The sequence below is a fragment of the Lampetra fluviatilis genome, chromosome 58, assembly GCF_964198595.1.
Source record: "Lampetra fluviatilis chromosome 58, kcLamFluv1.1, whole genome shotgun sequence".
Taxonomy (NCBI): domain Eukaryota; kingdom Metazoa; phylum Chordata; class Hyperoartia; order Petromyzontiformes; family Petromyzontidae; genus Lampetra; species Lampetra fluviatilis.
In genome coordinates this window covers 151,539-168,516 of record NC_136332.1, presented here as the reverse complement: position 1 = coordinate 168,516, position 16,978 = coordinate 151,539, and the positions used below count along the sequence as shown (strand labels likewise).

General features: G+C 44.7%; 1 protein-coding gene across 1 annotated transcript in view; it reads left to right on the top strand.

Annotated features, from left to right (window-relative positions):
* Positions 1–7,066, top strand: part of LOC144950573 (uncharacterized) — a 31,936-nt gene extending 24,870 nt beyond the window's left edge. The window contains exon 2 of the mRNA XM_078880710.1: positions 1,149–7,066. Within this exon, the coding sequence (XP_078736836.1) occupies positions 1,149–2,540 (1,392 nt within the window). The 3' untranslated portion in view covers positions 2,541–7,066. The remainder of the gene's footprint in view (positions 1–1,148) is intronic.
* The last annotated feature ends 9,912 nt before the right edge of the window (positions 7,067–16,978 follow it).

Here is a 16,978-nt window from a genome sequence, read left to right as displayed (position 1 = left end):
GGACTGCATCATCGCCTACCTCTACTTGCCACTGGCCACGTGGCGGCCTCTGCCAGCGAAGCCTTCTCTCCCTCCAGCGGCGAGCGTGGAGAGAGAAAGAGACGGCCGCGACGGTGGAAGAGGGAGAAGCGCGCGTTACGGCAACGGAGAGAGAGAGGGAAGCCATCCGGAGAGAGAAAAGCGGAGCTGTGCAGACTGTTAATAAAAGACACCAGTCCAGAGTCGTCGTGGAAGTTGTTTATTACAGTAGTATGTGCACACATTGGGATGGTTGGGGGAAAAGAGGACATCACACTTTGAATAATTTACCTCAGCGTTTTTTTTTATTTTTAATGCGAATGAGAATTCCCCCCTCCCCCCACCGATCGCGTGTGTGCGTTGCTAGGGCAACCACGGGTCAGCTTTCTCGTGCATGCGTAGATGCGTGCTTTGGCGCATGCTCAGCTTAGTAATATAATAATTAATAGTACTAAATTGTCAATTTAGCGACTTTAAAGTTGACAGATGTGAAATACGAATAGCGCTGGCTCACCCGTGGGCTTATCGCGTGGTATCTGGGTACTTTTTTAAACATCAACCCCACGGTTTGTGAGTTAAATCCGTCGCAAGTTGCGTGGACAGACAGACAAAAAAATACTTATAGGTAAGATGGGGATGTATTCCCCATGATGTTATTTCTTTCATATGAGCAGCATATGAGGGCTTCATTGGGGTATTGGTTAATAGCGCTAATAATGCTCGTAATAATACAGATCGTCAAGATTTTCTTAGAGAACAGCTCCAGGACCTCCGTGATCTTAGTGATGCCCTCAGTCTAGATTTATGTGGTGAGGTTTCTTTTGGGTAGAGCCTGAGACTGTCCTAGTCTCATGAGTTTACATCTGGCTAAAAGCACTATAATAATATGAGATGTAATTGTGATCACGAATAGGGATCTGGTTGGCTCAGCGTGTCGCTCTCATTATCTAAGTGAATGATTGGGGTGGAAACGTTTCCTCGGCAAGCGCTACTGCAAGCGCTTTGTAGGTTTTAATTTTTTTTCGTAAAAAGATTCTGCAGGAGAAAGCATGATGAGGAATTGTCTCATTTGGTTTGTGCTAAGTGAGGTCTGCCTATATATTGTGTGTAATATGTGTATATATCTGCAGATGAATCACATGGAGCAGAGAGACTTGGAACAAGCTGGAATTAAAAGGCATAAATGCATCCAGTGTCCATACAGCACGGATCAGATGAGCAACTTGAAGAACCACCACAGAACTCACACTGGAGAGAAGCCGTTCAAGTGCACCGAGTGTGGGAAGGCATTTGCACAATCACCATACCTTAAAATACACCAGAGAACACACACAGGTGAGAAGCCCTTCAAGTGCATTGTGTGTGGGAAGACATTTACATGGTTATCGAATCTTGACAGCCATCAGAAAACTCACACTGGTGAAAAGCCGTTCAAGTGTGCGATGTGTGGGAAGACATTTACACGGTCATCTCATCTTGACAGTCATCAGAAAACACACACTGGTGAGAAGCCCTTCAAATGCACTGTGTGTGGGAAGACATTTACACAGTCATCACATCTTGACAGCCATCAGAAAACACACACTGGTGAGAAGCCCTTCAAGTGTACTGTATGTGGGAAGGCATTTACACGGTCATCACATCTTGACAGCCATCAAAAAACCCACACTGGAGAAAAACCCTTCAAATGCACTGTGTGTGAGAAGGAATTTAAAGATTCCGGATCTCTTCGTATTCATCATAGAATACATACAGGTGAGAAACCCTTCAAGTGCACTGTGTGTGGAAAGGCATTTTCATGGTTATCGAATCTTAACAGCCATCAGACAACACATACTGGTGAGAAGCCCTTCAAATGTACTGTTTGTGAGAAGTCATTTACACGGTCAGGAACTCTTCAGGATCATCAGAGAACACACACAGGCGAGAAGCCCTTTGTGTGCACTGTGTGTGAGAAGGCATTTAAAGATTCCGGATCTCTTCGTATTCACCATAGAATACATACAGGTGAGAAACCCTTCAAGTGCACTGTGTGTGGAAAGACATTTTCATGGTTATCGAATCTTGACAGACATCAGAAAACACATATTGGTAAAAAAAACTTCAAATGCACCGTGTCTGAAAAGGCTTTTAAAGATTCAGGATCGCTTCGTGTTCATGACAGAATACACTCAGGCAAGACGCCCGTCAAGCACACTGTGTATGGAAAGGAATCTGTACGGTCAGAAGGCCGAAATAGGCGTGAGACGATCCACAAGGGGATGGAGGTGGAATTGAGAAGTGAAAGTCAAATTGCTTCATTGAGCCCATCTCTCATGGAACAAGAACCAGAAGCTAACCCCACTTTTGAAACATGGCCAGGAGTGAAGGTGGAATGTGAAGAAATGAAGGTGAAATGCGAAGATGAAGATTCGACTCCAGGAACCGATCTCCAGGTTGATGGAGGCAACGTGAAGCAGGAGGGGCATTTGGACTCTGAGGGAGAGCGAGGCATCCTCGAGGAGTTTGAGGAGGAATTGTGAGTCGAATATTTGGACAGCAGAGTAGGAGGGCCCTGCACATGTGAAGTGGAGTCTGGGAAGATCTGTAACCAAGACCGTGACACAATAATTCTAAAGCGTTAACTTTATTCACAAGCTTCTCTAATTACAATAATGAATGCAGCTATAGGCATCATCCAGCTTTCATTTAATGTAGCAGCGCCAAAGTTTTGGAACCACTTAAGAAGTTTCACCTCTTGGCATCTCCATTCTCCCATCTCTGTTTTCATTGACTCCAGGACTCGACCTCCATGTTGAATAGAGGCAGCGTGAAGCAGGAGAATTCGGACTCTGAGGGAGAGAGGCAATTTGAAGAGTTTGTGGATGTGGGGTTGTGGGTGGAGTTTATGGACGATCTAAATAGGATCCAGCAGTGTGAAATGGAGTCCGGTTAAATGTGAAACTCGGAATGTGAGAGAGAATCTCCACGGCGTTTACCTTATCCCCACGGCATTTACCTTATCCCCACGGCGTTTACCTTATCCCTACAGACTTCTCTCACTCCAACAAGGCATGCAGCTGTAGGCATCCAGCCAGAGATGAGCTTTCGAGCTTTCAGCAATTATATTATTGCCATTCAGTCGTGAAATATTGCCGATTTGCAACATAGTAGGGGTGCTTTTATTGGTAATTCAGCATTACAAATTGTTGGTTATGTATAAAAGATTTTGAGTCTTTATGTTGACGTTTCGACAGTGCAGTAAAGCTTTGTTTAACATGGTCATCGTATTCCTGGAGTGTCGTGTTAGCAAAAACACTTTCCCCATAAATGATGTAATAATAAAATGTGGAAAGATACGATGTACTACGCACACCACAGTGAGATGGCGGGACAAGTAACGGAGGGTACGCCACCACTACATTACGTTATCATTCCGCGTTGTACGCAAAAAGTTTACCCTAATCGAAGAACCACGTTATAGCGAGAATGCAGTGTGTGGACACCATACATTAAATGAGGACTTACTGTAAATTTCGGTTTGCTCTGTTAAAATAGTTTTTTAACTGCATTTACTTATTTTTTATTCCTTTAAGTTTTCAGCGTTTTCTAACACGTGTAATGACAGGGTGCCACCTGTCAGCCTGGAGGGTAATCACGGGTATGGGCAAGTTATATAATGACTCACTAGAAGGGGGGCGGTATCTGGGGTAAAGGTGAAAGGCGGAGTCAGTCGGGAAGTTCTGGGAACCTGCTCCAAGGTTCTGGAGGGGGCGTGGCCGGGATGTATATAAGGGGGACGGAACCAGAGGTTCGGGGCTGTTGCGGGTCCTGGGTCCTGGCTGCGTCGCTAATCGCCGCCATCTCTCTTCGTCGTCCGGCCTCGTGGCCGATCCTCTGCACGATTTTCATAGTCATCACTACGCTAGTTGGACAGCTGTGTAGTTGGATGCCGACCGTGGGGTTGTGTAGAAGGGTCGGCTATGTGTAGCCATGTAGATACGTTTTATATAACGGCTAGTGTTATGCCCAGTGTGAGAATAAATAAGAAGCTGTCTACACGACGTGGTTCGAAATGAACAAAAACCCTCGCCCATCGCGGGTTTTCCCATCGTGGATTTGACTGTGCCAAATTTATTTAGCTACATGCTCTTTGGTTCTTTCGGTAAAGTCACGTAGGTAGAAAAAATAATAGATAATGACGTTTCGATCGCAACACAAGAACTGCAGCAAGAAAACTGCTGAAGTCGGCGAGAGAGCTGCCGTGACGAGAGGTTATAAAGGTCCGAGCTGCGAAGACAGAAGGGGGCAGTGGGCGGGGCTGGAAGTAGAAAGCTGCGTGTGAAGACATGAGGGGGAAGTGGCCGGAGCTTATTTAGCTACAGTTCATCGATAGCGCCCTACCTGTAGCTCCACCATTCATGTTTGACTGCAAATTTATTATACAGTATACATGTTCTAACTTGCTGCCCTGCCATTACATCAGCCTGCAGTGAGGAGGCAGAGCTTCAGCCACCTGTCACTGTTCTTACCTCACTAAGTTTTTCCCCCCATATATTTTCATCGTGCAAGTTATATTATTAATTATATTATTGCTGTGCAGTCGTAAAATGTTGTCGATTTGCACAGTAGTGCGGGTGCCTTGCTTTATAATTAAGCATTCTAAATTGTTGGTTATGTATAAAGCGATTTTGAGTGCTCCTAACGTAGTAGATGAGTTCCTGGAGAGTACCGATGTAAGCGAAAACTACGTGAAGTGAAAAGATTTTCCCATAAATGGTGTAGTAATGTTAAGGTTTGGCAAGATACGATGTACTACGCACACCACACATTGAGATGGCGGGATAAATAGCGGAGGGTACGCCACCACTGCGTAATGGTATTATTCCACATTATTGTATCACTGTACCACTCGGCCACGTAGGTCAAGAAAGTAGTTAATTGTCGACCGCTTAGAAACTGTCGTAACGGTGCGCATTCCGCGATGTAACGGTGCGTGTTCTGCATTGTGCAAAAAAGTTTTTCCCAAATGGAAGAACCGTGTGATAGTGAAAACGCAGTGTGAATACCACACGTTAAACGAGAACTTACTGTACATTTTGATTGTCTCTTATTCAAATAGCTTTTTAATTGCATTTACTAAAATTTTATTTTACCTTTTTACATTGGAGCTTTTTTAACATTTATGAGGTTTTATGTCATGTTCAAATACACGAAAACCCTCGCCCATCGCGGATTTGACCGTTGCCAAATTTATTGAGCTACAGTTCACCAATCATGCCCCCGTGGCTCCACCATTCACGGTTAACTGTGAGCTTCATGTACAGTACGCATCTGTTGTAACTGCCCTACTGGACATCCGCCTCCAGTGAGGAGACAAAGCTTTGGCCACCTGCCATTTTTTTAGCTCACTGTTTTTTTCCCCCATTCAATATATTTACCGTGTAAGTTATATTATTAATAATATTGCTGTGCAGTCGTGAAATATTGTCGATTTGCAAATAAGTACCGGGTCCTTGATAATTGAGCATAAAAAAATTGTTGGTTATGTATAAAGGGATTTTGAGTATATTAATGACAGTGCAGTAAGGCCTTATTTAATGCGGTGGATTCGTACCCGCAGAGTGCCGTGTAAGGGAAAATTAGAAATAACTGTGGGTACACTGCCACTACGCTACTGTCATTCTGCGTCACTCGGCCACTCAGCTGAAAGTGGTACGTTGTCGATCAATCAAATACTGCGTTATAACAGTGCACGTTCCGCATTGTAACGGTGTGCATTACGTTGTGCACAAAGTTTTACCAAATGAAAAAAACACGTGATCGCAGAAACGCGATGTGGAGACAGCACACGTTAAGTGAGGACTTTTTCATCTTGGTTCTTTCGCTGAAGTCACGTAGAAGGGAAGTAATAAAAATAATAAAAATAAAGCATAATAAAATATATTTTATTATGTTTTATTATGTTTTATTTTAATTATTTTATGACTTCCCTTCTACGTGACTTTTATTATGTTTTATTATCATGTTTTATTTTTTATATTTTATTACTTCCCTTCTACGTGACTTTACCGAAATAACCAATAAGATGAATCCCTGCAGTCACGAAAGCTTTAAATCGAAATGAGGACTTTTTGTACATTTTGTTTTGCTTTAATGCAATAGCTTTTTACTAAATTTAATGTTCCTTTTTTACGTTTTCTGATTTTTCTAACATGAGGTTTTATGTCATGTTCCAAATACACCAAAACCCTTACTCAGCGCGGGTTTTCCCATCGCGGATTTGACCGTGCCAAATTTATTAAGCGACAGTTCACCTTTGGCGCCCCCTTGTGGCTCCACCTTTCGCGGTTGCTTGTGAGTTTCATGTACAGTACACATTCGTTGTAACTTGCTGCCCTCCCCACTGGACATCAGCCTCCAGTGAGGCAGAGCTTTAGCTGCCCGTCATTTTTCTTACCTCACTATGTATTTTTTTCCCCATTCCATATATTTACTTTGCAAGTTATATTCCTATTATTGCCGTGCAGTCGTGAAGTATTGTCGATTTGCAAAGTAGTACGGGTGCCTTGATAATTAAGCATTACAAATTGTTGGTTATGTATAAAGGGATTGAGTATCTATGTTAATGGTTGGACTGCGGTAAGTCCTTGTTTAACGTGGTAGATGCGTACCCGGAGAGTGCTGCGTAAGTGAAAATCACGTTAAGCAAGAAAAAATCCCCATACGAAATGTAGCAATGGTAAAGTTTGGCAAGATACGATTTACTATGCACACCGCACAAATAGCGGGACAAATAACTCGGGATATGCTGCCACTGCGTTACTGTATCATGCCGCATTACTGTATCACTGTACCACTCACCCGCGTAGCTCGTGTTCTGCATTGTAACAATGCGCGTTCCGCATTGTAACAATGCGCGTTCTGCATTGTAACAGTGCGCGTTCTGCATTGTAACAAGGCGCGTTCTGCATTGTAACAAGGCGCGTTCCACGTTGTGCAAAAAAGTTTTCCTGATTAGAAGAACCACGTGATAGCCAAAACATATTGAGTGTACACCACACGTTAAGCGAAGACTTTCTGTACATTTCGGTTTGCTCCGCTATTAAAATTGCTTTTTAACTGAATTTACTTTAATTTAATTTTCCTTTTTTTAACATTTTCAGCTTTTTTACATTTATGAGGCCATAATACAGGTTTCTTTGGGTTAGGTCGCGTAAATATATAAATGTGTCATTAAACCCGACACAGCCAATAAATAAGGTTTGTGATGTCAACAGAACATGCCAATCCATTACTAGTACAGCACACCGGTGTGTTGGAGAGCAAAACCACAACATTTACAATTTGAGTACGATGTTTCGCCAGTAATTAAGTAAAACTTTTTTTGGCTTTACTTTCCAACACTGGTGTGCTGTCCTAGTGTAATGAGACGACTTCCAAGACATGACTTGTAGAAGGGTTTCTTTACTCTTTGGTTCTTTCGGTAAAGTCACGTAGGTATAAAATGAAATAAATAACGACGGTGCAACACAAGCATCTGTCATCAGGTGGGAAAGCATGATCTGCTGCTGAGGCAGACTGTTTTAAATGGTTTGAAATGGGTGTAGCCCAAGGGTCATAAAGAAGTGGGCGGGGCTAGTGATGTTAATGTGAGAAATTAGCATGTAAATGAGAAATTAGCATGTAAATGTAAGAACGGAGAGCGGCCCCCTTGACGAGGGCACGGAAGTGGCTATAGTTAATGTGAGAGATTATGTTAATGTAAGATCGAAGAGTGGTGCAATCCAAAGGCATGAGAGTGCAATCCAAAGGACATGTGAGCATGAGAGTGCAATGCAAAAGACATGTGAGCATGAGGGATTAGAGAGAGAGACAGTCGTAAATAACAGCTGATATAGACAGGTAGGATGGAAACATTACAGTCAGTTAAGACTTTACCTGGTTAATAATGTCCTTCCAATGATTGCTCAGTTTGTACCCATCTTCTCGGTTGAGTATGGATTCTTGCAGTCACGAAAAATTCAAATCAAAAGGGTTTCTTGTTTATTTCTTAATACTTTAAGGACAGGGTCACCGAGTAACAAGCGCTGGGTTATGTATAGCTTAGCCACCCATACAGCGACATCGGCGACGTACAACTATATAGCTGACTGACTATATAGCGACGACAATAATGAGGACTGTATAGCTGGCCGGCGATGCAGCGACAACGACGACGAAGAGATGGCAGCGATGACAGCAACGGCAACTAGGACCCGAACCTCCATGACAGCCAGATTGATCCCTGCCTTGACCCTTGGCCCAGTTACACCCCCCTTATGGATGCCTATGTGTGCTGTTTTATAATGCACCCATACCCGTAGTTAGCCCCCATGGTCAACAGATGGCACCCTGTCACTACACTAGTAACAAATTGCCATGTTCTGTTTTTGTGACAAACCTTACTAATTGTCTATATTGGGTGGTGGTGGGTTTAACTACACATCTATATATATATTAACGCGATCTAACCCAAAAAACATGTATTATGGATATTTGTTGCGAAAGCCTACGATTTGAGGTTTTACGTGAAGTATCAAATACACCAAAACCCTCGCCCATCGCGGGTTTTCCCATCGTGGATTTGACCGTGCCAAATTTGAGCTACAGTTCACCTATGGCGCCCCCCCCCTGTGACTCCACCATTTGCAGTTCACTGCGAATTTAATGTACAGTACACATCTTTTGGAACTTGGTGCCCTGCCCCACTGCTGATCAGCCTGCATTGAGGAGGCAGAGAGCTTCAGTCGCCCGCCATTTTTCTAACCTCACTACGTATTTTTTCCCCATTCTATACATTTGTAATGAGCGACTTCCGTGACGCATTGTGTAGAGGGTACTCTTTATTTCACAATCGGGCACCGCACAGCTCACGTTATCTTCTCTTCCGAGTACACACTTTGATATTTACGTTGTTACAGACTACACACATGGTTGATCACACGGCAGGCTCCACCCGTCCGCTCCCAGTCTCGCCGCTTGCTGACGACGTGCCGGGGAGAGCGGTGGAACTCCGCAGGAGATCCGCCACGTGGCCGAACAACAGAGAGATATGACGGCGAGCAGCGACGCAGTTCGAACCCAAGACTCCACACACCCACCCCGAGTCCTCCTCCGCTTATATTGCTGCAGGCATGGCTAGACTCCGCCTCCGGCCACGCCCTCTCGTGGAACTTTCTAGCCGGTTTCTTGGCTGGCCCTGCCCTTCACCTTTGGCCTAGATACCTATCCCTTTAGGGATTGGATAATGTTTATAATGGTGCCTGTACCCATGCTTCCCTTTTCCAACCAGTAAATGTCACTCTCTCATTACACATTTACCGTGCAAGTTATATTAAAAATGGTAGAAAATATATTTTACGTAAATTATACTTCCTGTTTCACACAACATACACAATGCACACATTGCTTATTGCATCCACGTGTCTGGGGTTATTTCTCTAAGCACTTAATTATGGCTCCCTCCCCTATACATATGGAGTGATTTCGATTTAAAGCTTTCGTGACTGCAGGGATTCATCTTCTTGGTTCTTTCGGTAAAGTCACGTAGAAGGGAAGTAATAAAATAATAAAAATGAAACATAATAAAATAATTCTCACGACGTTTCGGCCACAACGCAAGCAGCCGTCCTCAGGTGGAGAACAGGTCCGTACAGTAGACAGAGTCTGAATGGCACGCTCCAGGCTTGGAGCGACTTTATGTTGGGATGGAGGAGCGAAGAGCGTCTTGACAAAATAATTTGCATATCAAGAGGAATTTAGCATATTTATGGGAAATGCAGATATGCGATTAGCACTCTTGGTGCCTTTCACGCGACGGTCAGTGGTATAGTGTATAGCATTTTGTATAATAATAAATAGTATTAAAGTGTAATGTTTAATACAATGTATAAGGTAATATATAGTATCGAAATTGTATGGTGAATATACAGCAGTGTGGTATACAGTTGGGTGGGTAGAATAATACATAGTGTAATATTACAATGTATAGTCTAAAAACATATTAGTTGCTGCGGCGCCATATTATTAACATTTTCTTGGTTCTTTCGGTAAAGTCACGTAGAAGGGAAGTAATAAAATAAGAAAAATCAAACATAATAAAATGAAATAATTCTCACGACGTTTCGGCTACAACACAAGCAGCCGTCTTCAGGTGAAGAATGAGACACTACCAAGCTAGGAGCTTATATATAAACTGGGTTGGAGGTGGAAGAGCGCCTTAACAAAAAGAATGTGCATATGAAGATGAATTTAGCATATTCATGGCAAATGCGTAGGAGGTGGGCGGGGGGGTTTCAAAGTCATATTATGCCCATGCATTATGCAGGATCAGCAGCACCAAGGGGGGGTGCAGGGAGTAGCATTAACAAAGGAAAGGAATGTTAATGATATGTAGCTGCAGTTACTAAACAACCACGTAGAAAACTAAAGTATAAATACTTAAAAAACTAAAGTATAAACTGCATAGCACCATCAGTATACTTACTATACTCTACAATAAGCTGAGTTACTAACAGCAAGTAATACATTACAATTCTACGTCGTAAAAATTATATAATATGCTTCCATCTAAACTTTATTCTCTTACATCAGACGAGCATATACCGTACTATATACTGCCATAGATAAACCCAACATTAAATTATATACTGTATTGCTATAAACCACCCTATACCTTATACATTTCAACATAACACTATGTATTATTCTACCCACCCTAATGTGTATCGAAATGGTTTATTACGTCCTTCCAATGATTGCTAAGCCAGAATCCATCTTCTCGGTTAAAATTGTCTCTGTGTTTGTATATGTGAATCGCCTCATGAACGAATCTCTCATGATAGCCAGATGGCTTGCAGAGAACCTCTGTCTTGGAGAAGTCAATGTCATGTGAGCCCACTGAGTTGTAACAGTGATCTGCCACGGCTGAGGTGTTTGTCCTACCGTGTTTCAGGTCAGCTTTATGTTCACGGATGCGGTCCGAGACATGTCGTTTGGTTTCCCCAATGTAACTGCTACCACAGAGGCAACTTAGTTTGTAGACACCAGGGTACTGTATGTCTGGAACCACATCTTTTACAGACGGTACCAGATCACGGATTTTATGTACTGTGTTGAATCGGACCTGGATCTTGTGTTTAATCAGGATTTTGGAGAACTTTTTTGTGACCCCAGCAATGTAGGGTAAGGTGATGGTCTTGAAAGGCTCCTCAACAGGATTCTTCTTGATGGTTGGAGTGATGGCTTTGCGGATTGTGTAGTCGGAGTAACCATTAGCCTTAAGAGCTTGGCGTACGTGTTTGAGTTCACTGGAAATGTGTTCATGGTCGGAGATGCATTGGGCTCTATGATATAGAGTCTTGATGAGGGAATTCTTCTGGGATGGATGGTGGTGGGAATCCGGTTTTAGGTAAGCATCCGTATGGGTGGCTTTCCTGTAGACAGAGTGGCTCATTGAACCATTAGGTCTCCTTTTGATTAGGACATCCAAAAAGGGTAGCTTGCCATCTTTTTCGACTTCCATGGTGAATCTGATGGCTGGGTGTATGGAATTGATGTGGTCGAGAAATTGGTCTAGAACAGGCCGGCCATGTGGCCAGATGACAAAAGTGTCGTCTACGTACCTCTTCCATAAGGTCGGGCGTAGAGTGGCAGTCTGGATGGCGTCCGTCTCAAATTTCTCCATGAAGATGTTGGCTACAACTGGAGATAGGGGGGAGCCCATTGGGGTGCCCTCAATTTGCTTGTAGAAAGTTTCATTCCAGGTGAAGTATGTATTGGTTAAGCAGTGTCTCACCAGGGGGGTACCCCAGCATTCAGTCCTTGATGAAGCAAGTCTTCAATGATTGCGATGGTGTCAGGTACAGGAACCTTGGTGAATAAGGAAACCACATCAAAACTGACAAGCAGGTCGTCTGGGGACAGGGCAATCCCCTTGATTGTCGATACCAGGTCAGTAGAGTTTAGATAGATCGTTTATTGTCATTGTCACCAGTACAACGAAATTTAAAATGCTCACCAGTCAGGGCATCATTCATAAATTTAAATTAAATAAAACAAGAAAAGAAAAATAAAATTAAATGAAAGATAATCAATTTATACTATATATAAAAAACAGCCCAAGTATACCCACATACCCACATAAGGTTACATTTTGTCATTGCACATCTCTATTTCACATTCAATTGTAAACACTATTACTTAATAATTAATTAGCATTATTGAGTGTGGTGATCGCTGTAGGATAAAAGTTCTGATAATTGGTTCTTTACCCTTCTATCTGGCAACAAAACTGACACCTTTTTACAAGGAGTCATGTTTGCATAGACCGCAATACCTGCAGTCATAATACAAACAAAAGAACATAACTCTGATAATGTGCACTGTCCTGAAAGTTGATTGATCCACACCCGAGACAGCTTTCCTTAGAGCCTAGTCTCATATGGGTTGGACCAGATGACGCCAAAAGGCGCACAACTCAAAGACAATGCACCATCAGAGTATGAGAGCTCGGGGCAAGCATCTACACTATGGGAACCTCATTTGCCAGTAAAAATATGATAATTGGTTCTTTACCCTTCTATCTGGCAACAAAACTGACACCTTTTTACAAGGAGTCATGTTTGCATAGACCGCAATACCTGCAGTCATAATACAAACAAAAGAACATAACTCTGATAATGTGCACTGTCCTGAAAGTTGATTGATCCACACCCGAGACAGCTTTCCTTAGAGCCTAGTCTCATATGGGTTGGACCAGATGACGCCAAAAGGCCAATTATCATATTTTTACTGGCAAATGAGGTTCCCATAGTGTAGATGCTTGCCCCGAGCTCTCGTACTCTGATGGTGCATTGTCTTTGAGTTGTGCGCCTTTTGACGTCATCTGGTCCAACCCATATGAGACTAGGCTCTAAGGAAAGCTGTCTCAGGTGTGGATCAATCAACTTTCAGGACAGTGCACATTATCAGAGTTATGTTCTTTTGTTTGTATTATGACTGCAGATATTGCGGTCTATGCAAACATGACTCCTTGTAAAAAGGTGTCAGTTTTGTTGCCAGATAGAAGGGTAAAGAACCAATTATCATATTTTTACTGGCAAATGAGGTTCCCATAGTGTAGATGCTTGCCCCGAGCTCTCATACTCTGATGGTGCATTGTCTTTGAGTTGTGCGCCTTTTGGCGTCATCTGGTCCAACCCATATGAGACTAGGCTCTAAGGAAAGCTGTCTCGGGTGTGGATCAATCAACTTTCAGGACAGTGCACATTATCAGAGTTATGTTCTTTTGTTTGTATTATGACTGCAGGTATTGCGGTCTATGCAAACATGACTCCTTGTAAAAAGGTGTCAGTTTTGTTGCCAGATAGAAGGGTAAAGAACCAATTATCATATTTTTACTGGCAAATGAGGTTCCCATAGTGTAGATGCTTGCCCCGAGCTCTCATACTCTGATGGTGCATTGTCTTTGAGTTGTGCGCCTTTTGGCGTCATCTGGTCCAACCCATATGAGACTAGGCTCTAAGGAAAGCTGTCTCGGGTGTGGATCAATCAACTTTCAGGACAGTGCACATTATCAGAGTTATGTTCTTTTGTTTGTATTATGACTGCATGTATTGCGGTCTATGCAAACATGACTCCTTGTAAAAAGGTGTCAGTTTTGTTGCCAGATAGAAGGGTAAAGAACCAATTATCATATTTTTACTGGCAAATGAGGTTCCCATAGTGATAAAAGCTCTGTTTGAATCTGTTTGTCCTTGTTTTGACTGATCTGAATCGTCTGCCTGATGGCAACAGCTCAAACAGTGAGTGTCCAGGGTGTGAAGAGTCCTTTAGAATGATCTGTGCTTTTTTGATGCAACGTGAACTGTGTAGTTCTTCCAGTGTGGGGAGATGGCAGCCGGCGATCTTTTGGGCTGTGTTGATGACCCTCTGGAGCGCTTTCCTCTGAGCCACTGTGCAGCTGGTGTACCATACACAGATGCAGTATGTAAGAATGCTCTCGATGGAGGCTCGGTAGAAGGACACCAGCAGTTTCTGTGTGATGTTATTATTCCTGAGGATTCTCAGGAAGTAAAGTCTCTGCTGGGCCTTTTTCAGAAGCTCAGTGCTGTTGGCGCTCCAGGTCAGGCCCTCCCCAATGTGGACTCCCAGGAAGCAGAAGTCTGCCACCCTCTCCACACAGTCCCCGCTGATGATTAGTGGTGGAGTGTCCGTTTTCTTCCTCCTATTAGTCTATTATGAGCTCCTTGGTCTTTGCGGTGTTAAGGAGCAGGTTGTTGCCCCTGCAGTATGCTGTCAGCCGCTCCACCTCGTCCCTGTAGGCAGACTCATCCCCCCCAGAGATGAGCCCCACCACTGTGGTGTCATCAGCAAACTTCACAATGGTGTTGCTATGGTGGACGGCGGCACAGTCATGTGTGTAGAGGGAGTAGAGCAGGGGGCTCAGTACACAGCCCTGGGGGGAGCCGGTACTGAGGCTCAGGGCTGTGGATGTATGACGGCCCACTCTGACCCTCTGTCTGCGGCCCGAGAGGAAACTATGTATCCACATGCAGGTGGAATGTGGAATCCCCAGGTCGCCCAGTTTTTCCACCAGTTTGTGTGGGAGGATGGCGTTGAACGCAGAACTGTAATCCACGAAGAGCATCCGCACATAGCTCCCCTGCTGCTCCAGGTGTGACAGTGCAGCATGTAGTGCTGTGGCCACGGCGTCCTCCGTGGATCGGTTCGCTCTGTAGGCAAACTGGTGGGGGTCAAGGTTTCGGGGCAAACTTCCTATGATGTGACTCCGGACCAGTTTTTCAAAGCACTTCATCACCACTGGCGTGAGTGCTACTGGCCGGTAGTCGTTGTAGCTGGAAATGTGGGTTTTTTTGGGCAGGGGGACTATGGTGGAGGACTTTAGGCAGGGTGGTACAGTGGACTGTTCCAGAGACAGGTTGAAAATCCTTGTGAAGACTCCAGCCAGCTCGTCAGCACAGTCCCTCAGCACACGTCCCGGGACGCCATCAGGTCCCGCAGCCTTCCTCGGGTTGACGGCCCGCAGCGTGCGCCTCACCTCATGCTCCTCTACTGTGAGGTTTAAGCTGCTGTGGACCGTGAGGTTTGGTGATGCTGTCCCTTGTGGTGTCACCTCAAAGCGGGCAAAGAAGAGGTTCAACTCCTCTGCCAGAGCGGTGTCACCATCAGCAGCTCCGAGGTTGGCCCTGTAGTTGGTGAGGTGCTGGACTCCCTGCCACACCTGCCTGCTGTCGTTACTGTCCAGGCATTCCTCAATCCTCCTCCTGTAGTCTGCTTTGGCCTCGCGGATGCCTCTCTTCAGGTTAGCTCGGGCTGTGCTGTAGAGAGCTTTGTCTCCGGAGTTGAAGGCGATGTTCCTCTCCTTCAGCAGTTGCTGGACCTCCCGGGTCATCCAGGGCTTCTGGTTGGGGTAGACCCGAACGCGTTTGTCCACAGTGACAGTGTCTATGCAGTTTTTAATGTAGCACAATACACTATATGTGAACACCTCCAGGTCCTGATGTTCGAGGACCCCCCAGTTGGTCCTATCAAAGCAGTCCTGCAGCTGCTGGGTGGCACCCTCAGGCCAGATGGCGACAGTTTTTGTGATGGTAGGAGCCGTTTTCTTGATGGGGGCGTATGCAGGGATCAAAAGCAGGGACAAATGGTCAGACTGGCCCAGGTGTGGTAGTGGTCTAGCCCTGTAGCCTAGTTTGATGTTGGTGTAGACCTTGTCCAGAATCTTAGTTCCCCTAGTAGCACACTTAACATGCTGGTGGAATTTAGGGAGTGCTGCCTTTAAGTCTGCATGGTTGAAATCCCCTGCTATAATCAGCACAGCGTCAGGATACTTGCTCTGCTGAATGCTAATGCTGCCATGTAAAAGTCCAATAGCTGAGTTAGCATTAGCATCCGGTGGGATGTAAACAGCAGTTATCATGACCACAGTAAACTCTCTTGGGAGGTAAATCGGCCTGCATTTAACAGTCACATACTCCAGATCTGGGGAGCAGTGGCTGTCTACAGTCACAGTGTTAGTACACCAGCTCTTATTCACGTACACACAGAGCCCCCCTCCTCTGCTCTTACCGGAGTCTACTGTTCTGTCCTGGCGCTGTGCTGTGTAGCCTGCGAGCTCAATAGCAGAGTCCGGGATGGATGAATGAAGCCAGGTTTCTGTGAAAAGCAGAATGCAGCTGTCCTTCACTACGTTGTTCGCTGTAGTCTGTCGCCTCAATTCATCCATTTTGTTCGCGATGGATCTGGCGTTCGTGAGAAATAGGCTGGGTAGCGGTGGTTTGAGTGGCTGCCTCCGTAGCCTGGCTAGCGCACCGGCCCTGCAGCCTCGCCTCTGTCTTCTCTCTCTACGCCGCCTTCGCCTCCTCCCCGCCGGGATGATAATCCACGGAGAGCCGGGCCTCCTCGCTAACTCCACTGGAATCTTGTGAAGACGGAGAAACTCGCTTGTAACACTCCGATCGTAACATAGTCCGATCTTAAGGAGATCGTGCCGGCTAAAGGTGTTACTCGCCCGACAAAATGAACACAAAACAAGACATAACGCGAACATAAACAACCATACAAGGCCCCGACCGGGTAGACACTGAGCTGCTGCAACTGTGTGCGCCGCCATCATGTGTATCATGCATTTAGTACCGCAGAGGTGGTTTTTCCAGTGAAAGGCCGTAGGATTTCAGACAAAAAACGAGCCAATTTATAGGTGGGGGAGTTGATAGTAGAGACAATGGGACGAAGAGGTGTATCTTCTTTATGTATCTTTGGTAAGCCGTATAATCTTGGTGGCCTGGCTGCAGAAGGTTTCAACGAGAACTGTTTGGTCTGATCAAATAATGCGGTTGAATCAGAAATGATTTTGTTGGTTTTAGTGACGAGGCTGTTGGTGGGGTCTCTTTTTATTTTTGTATAGCTGCCATCG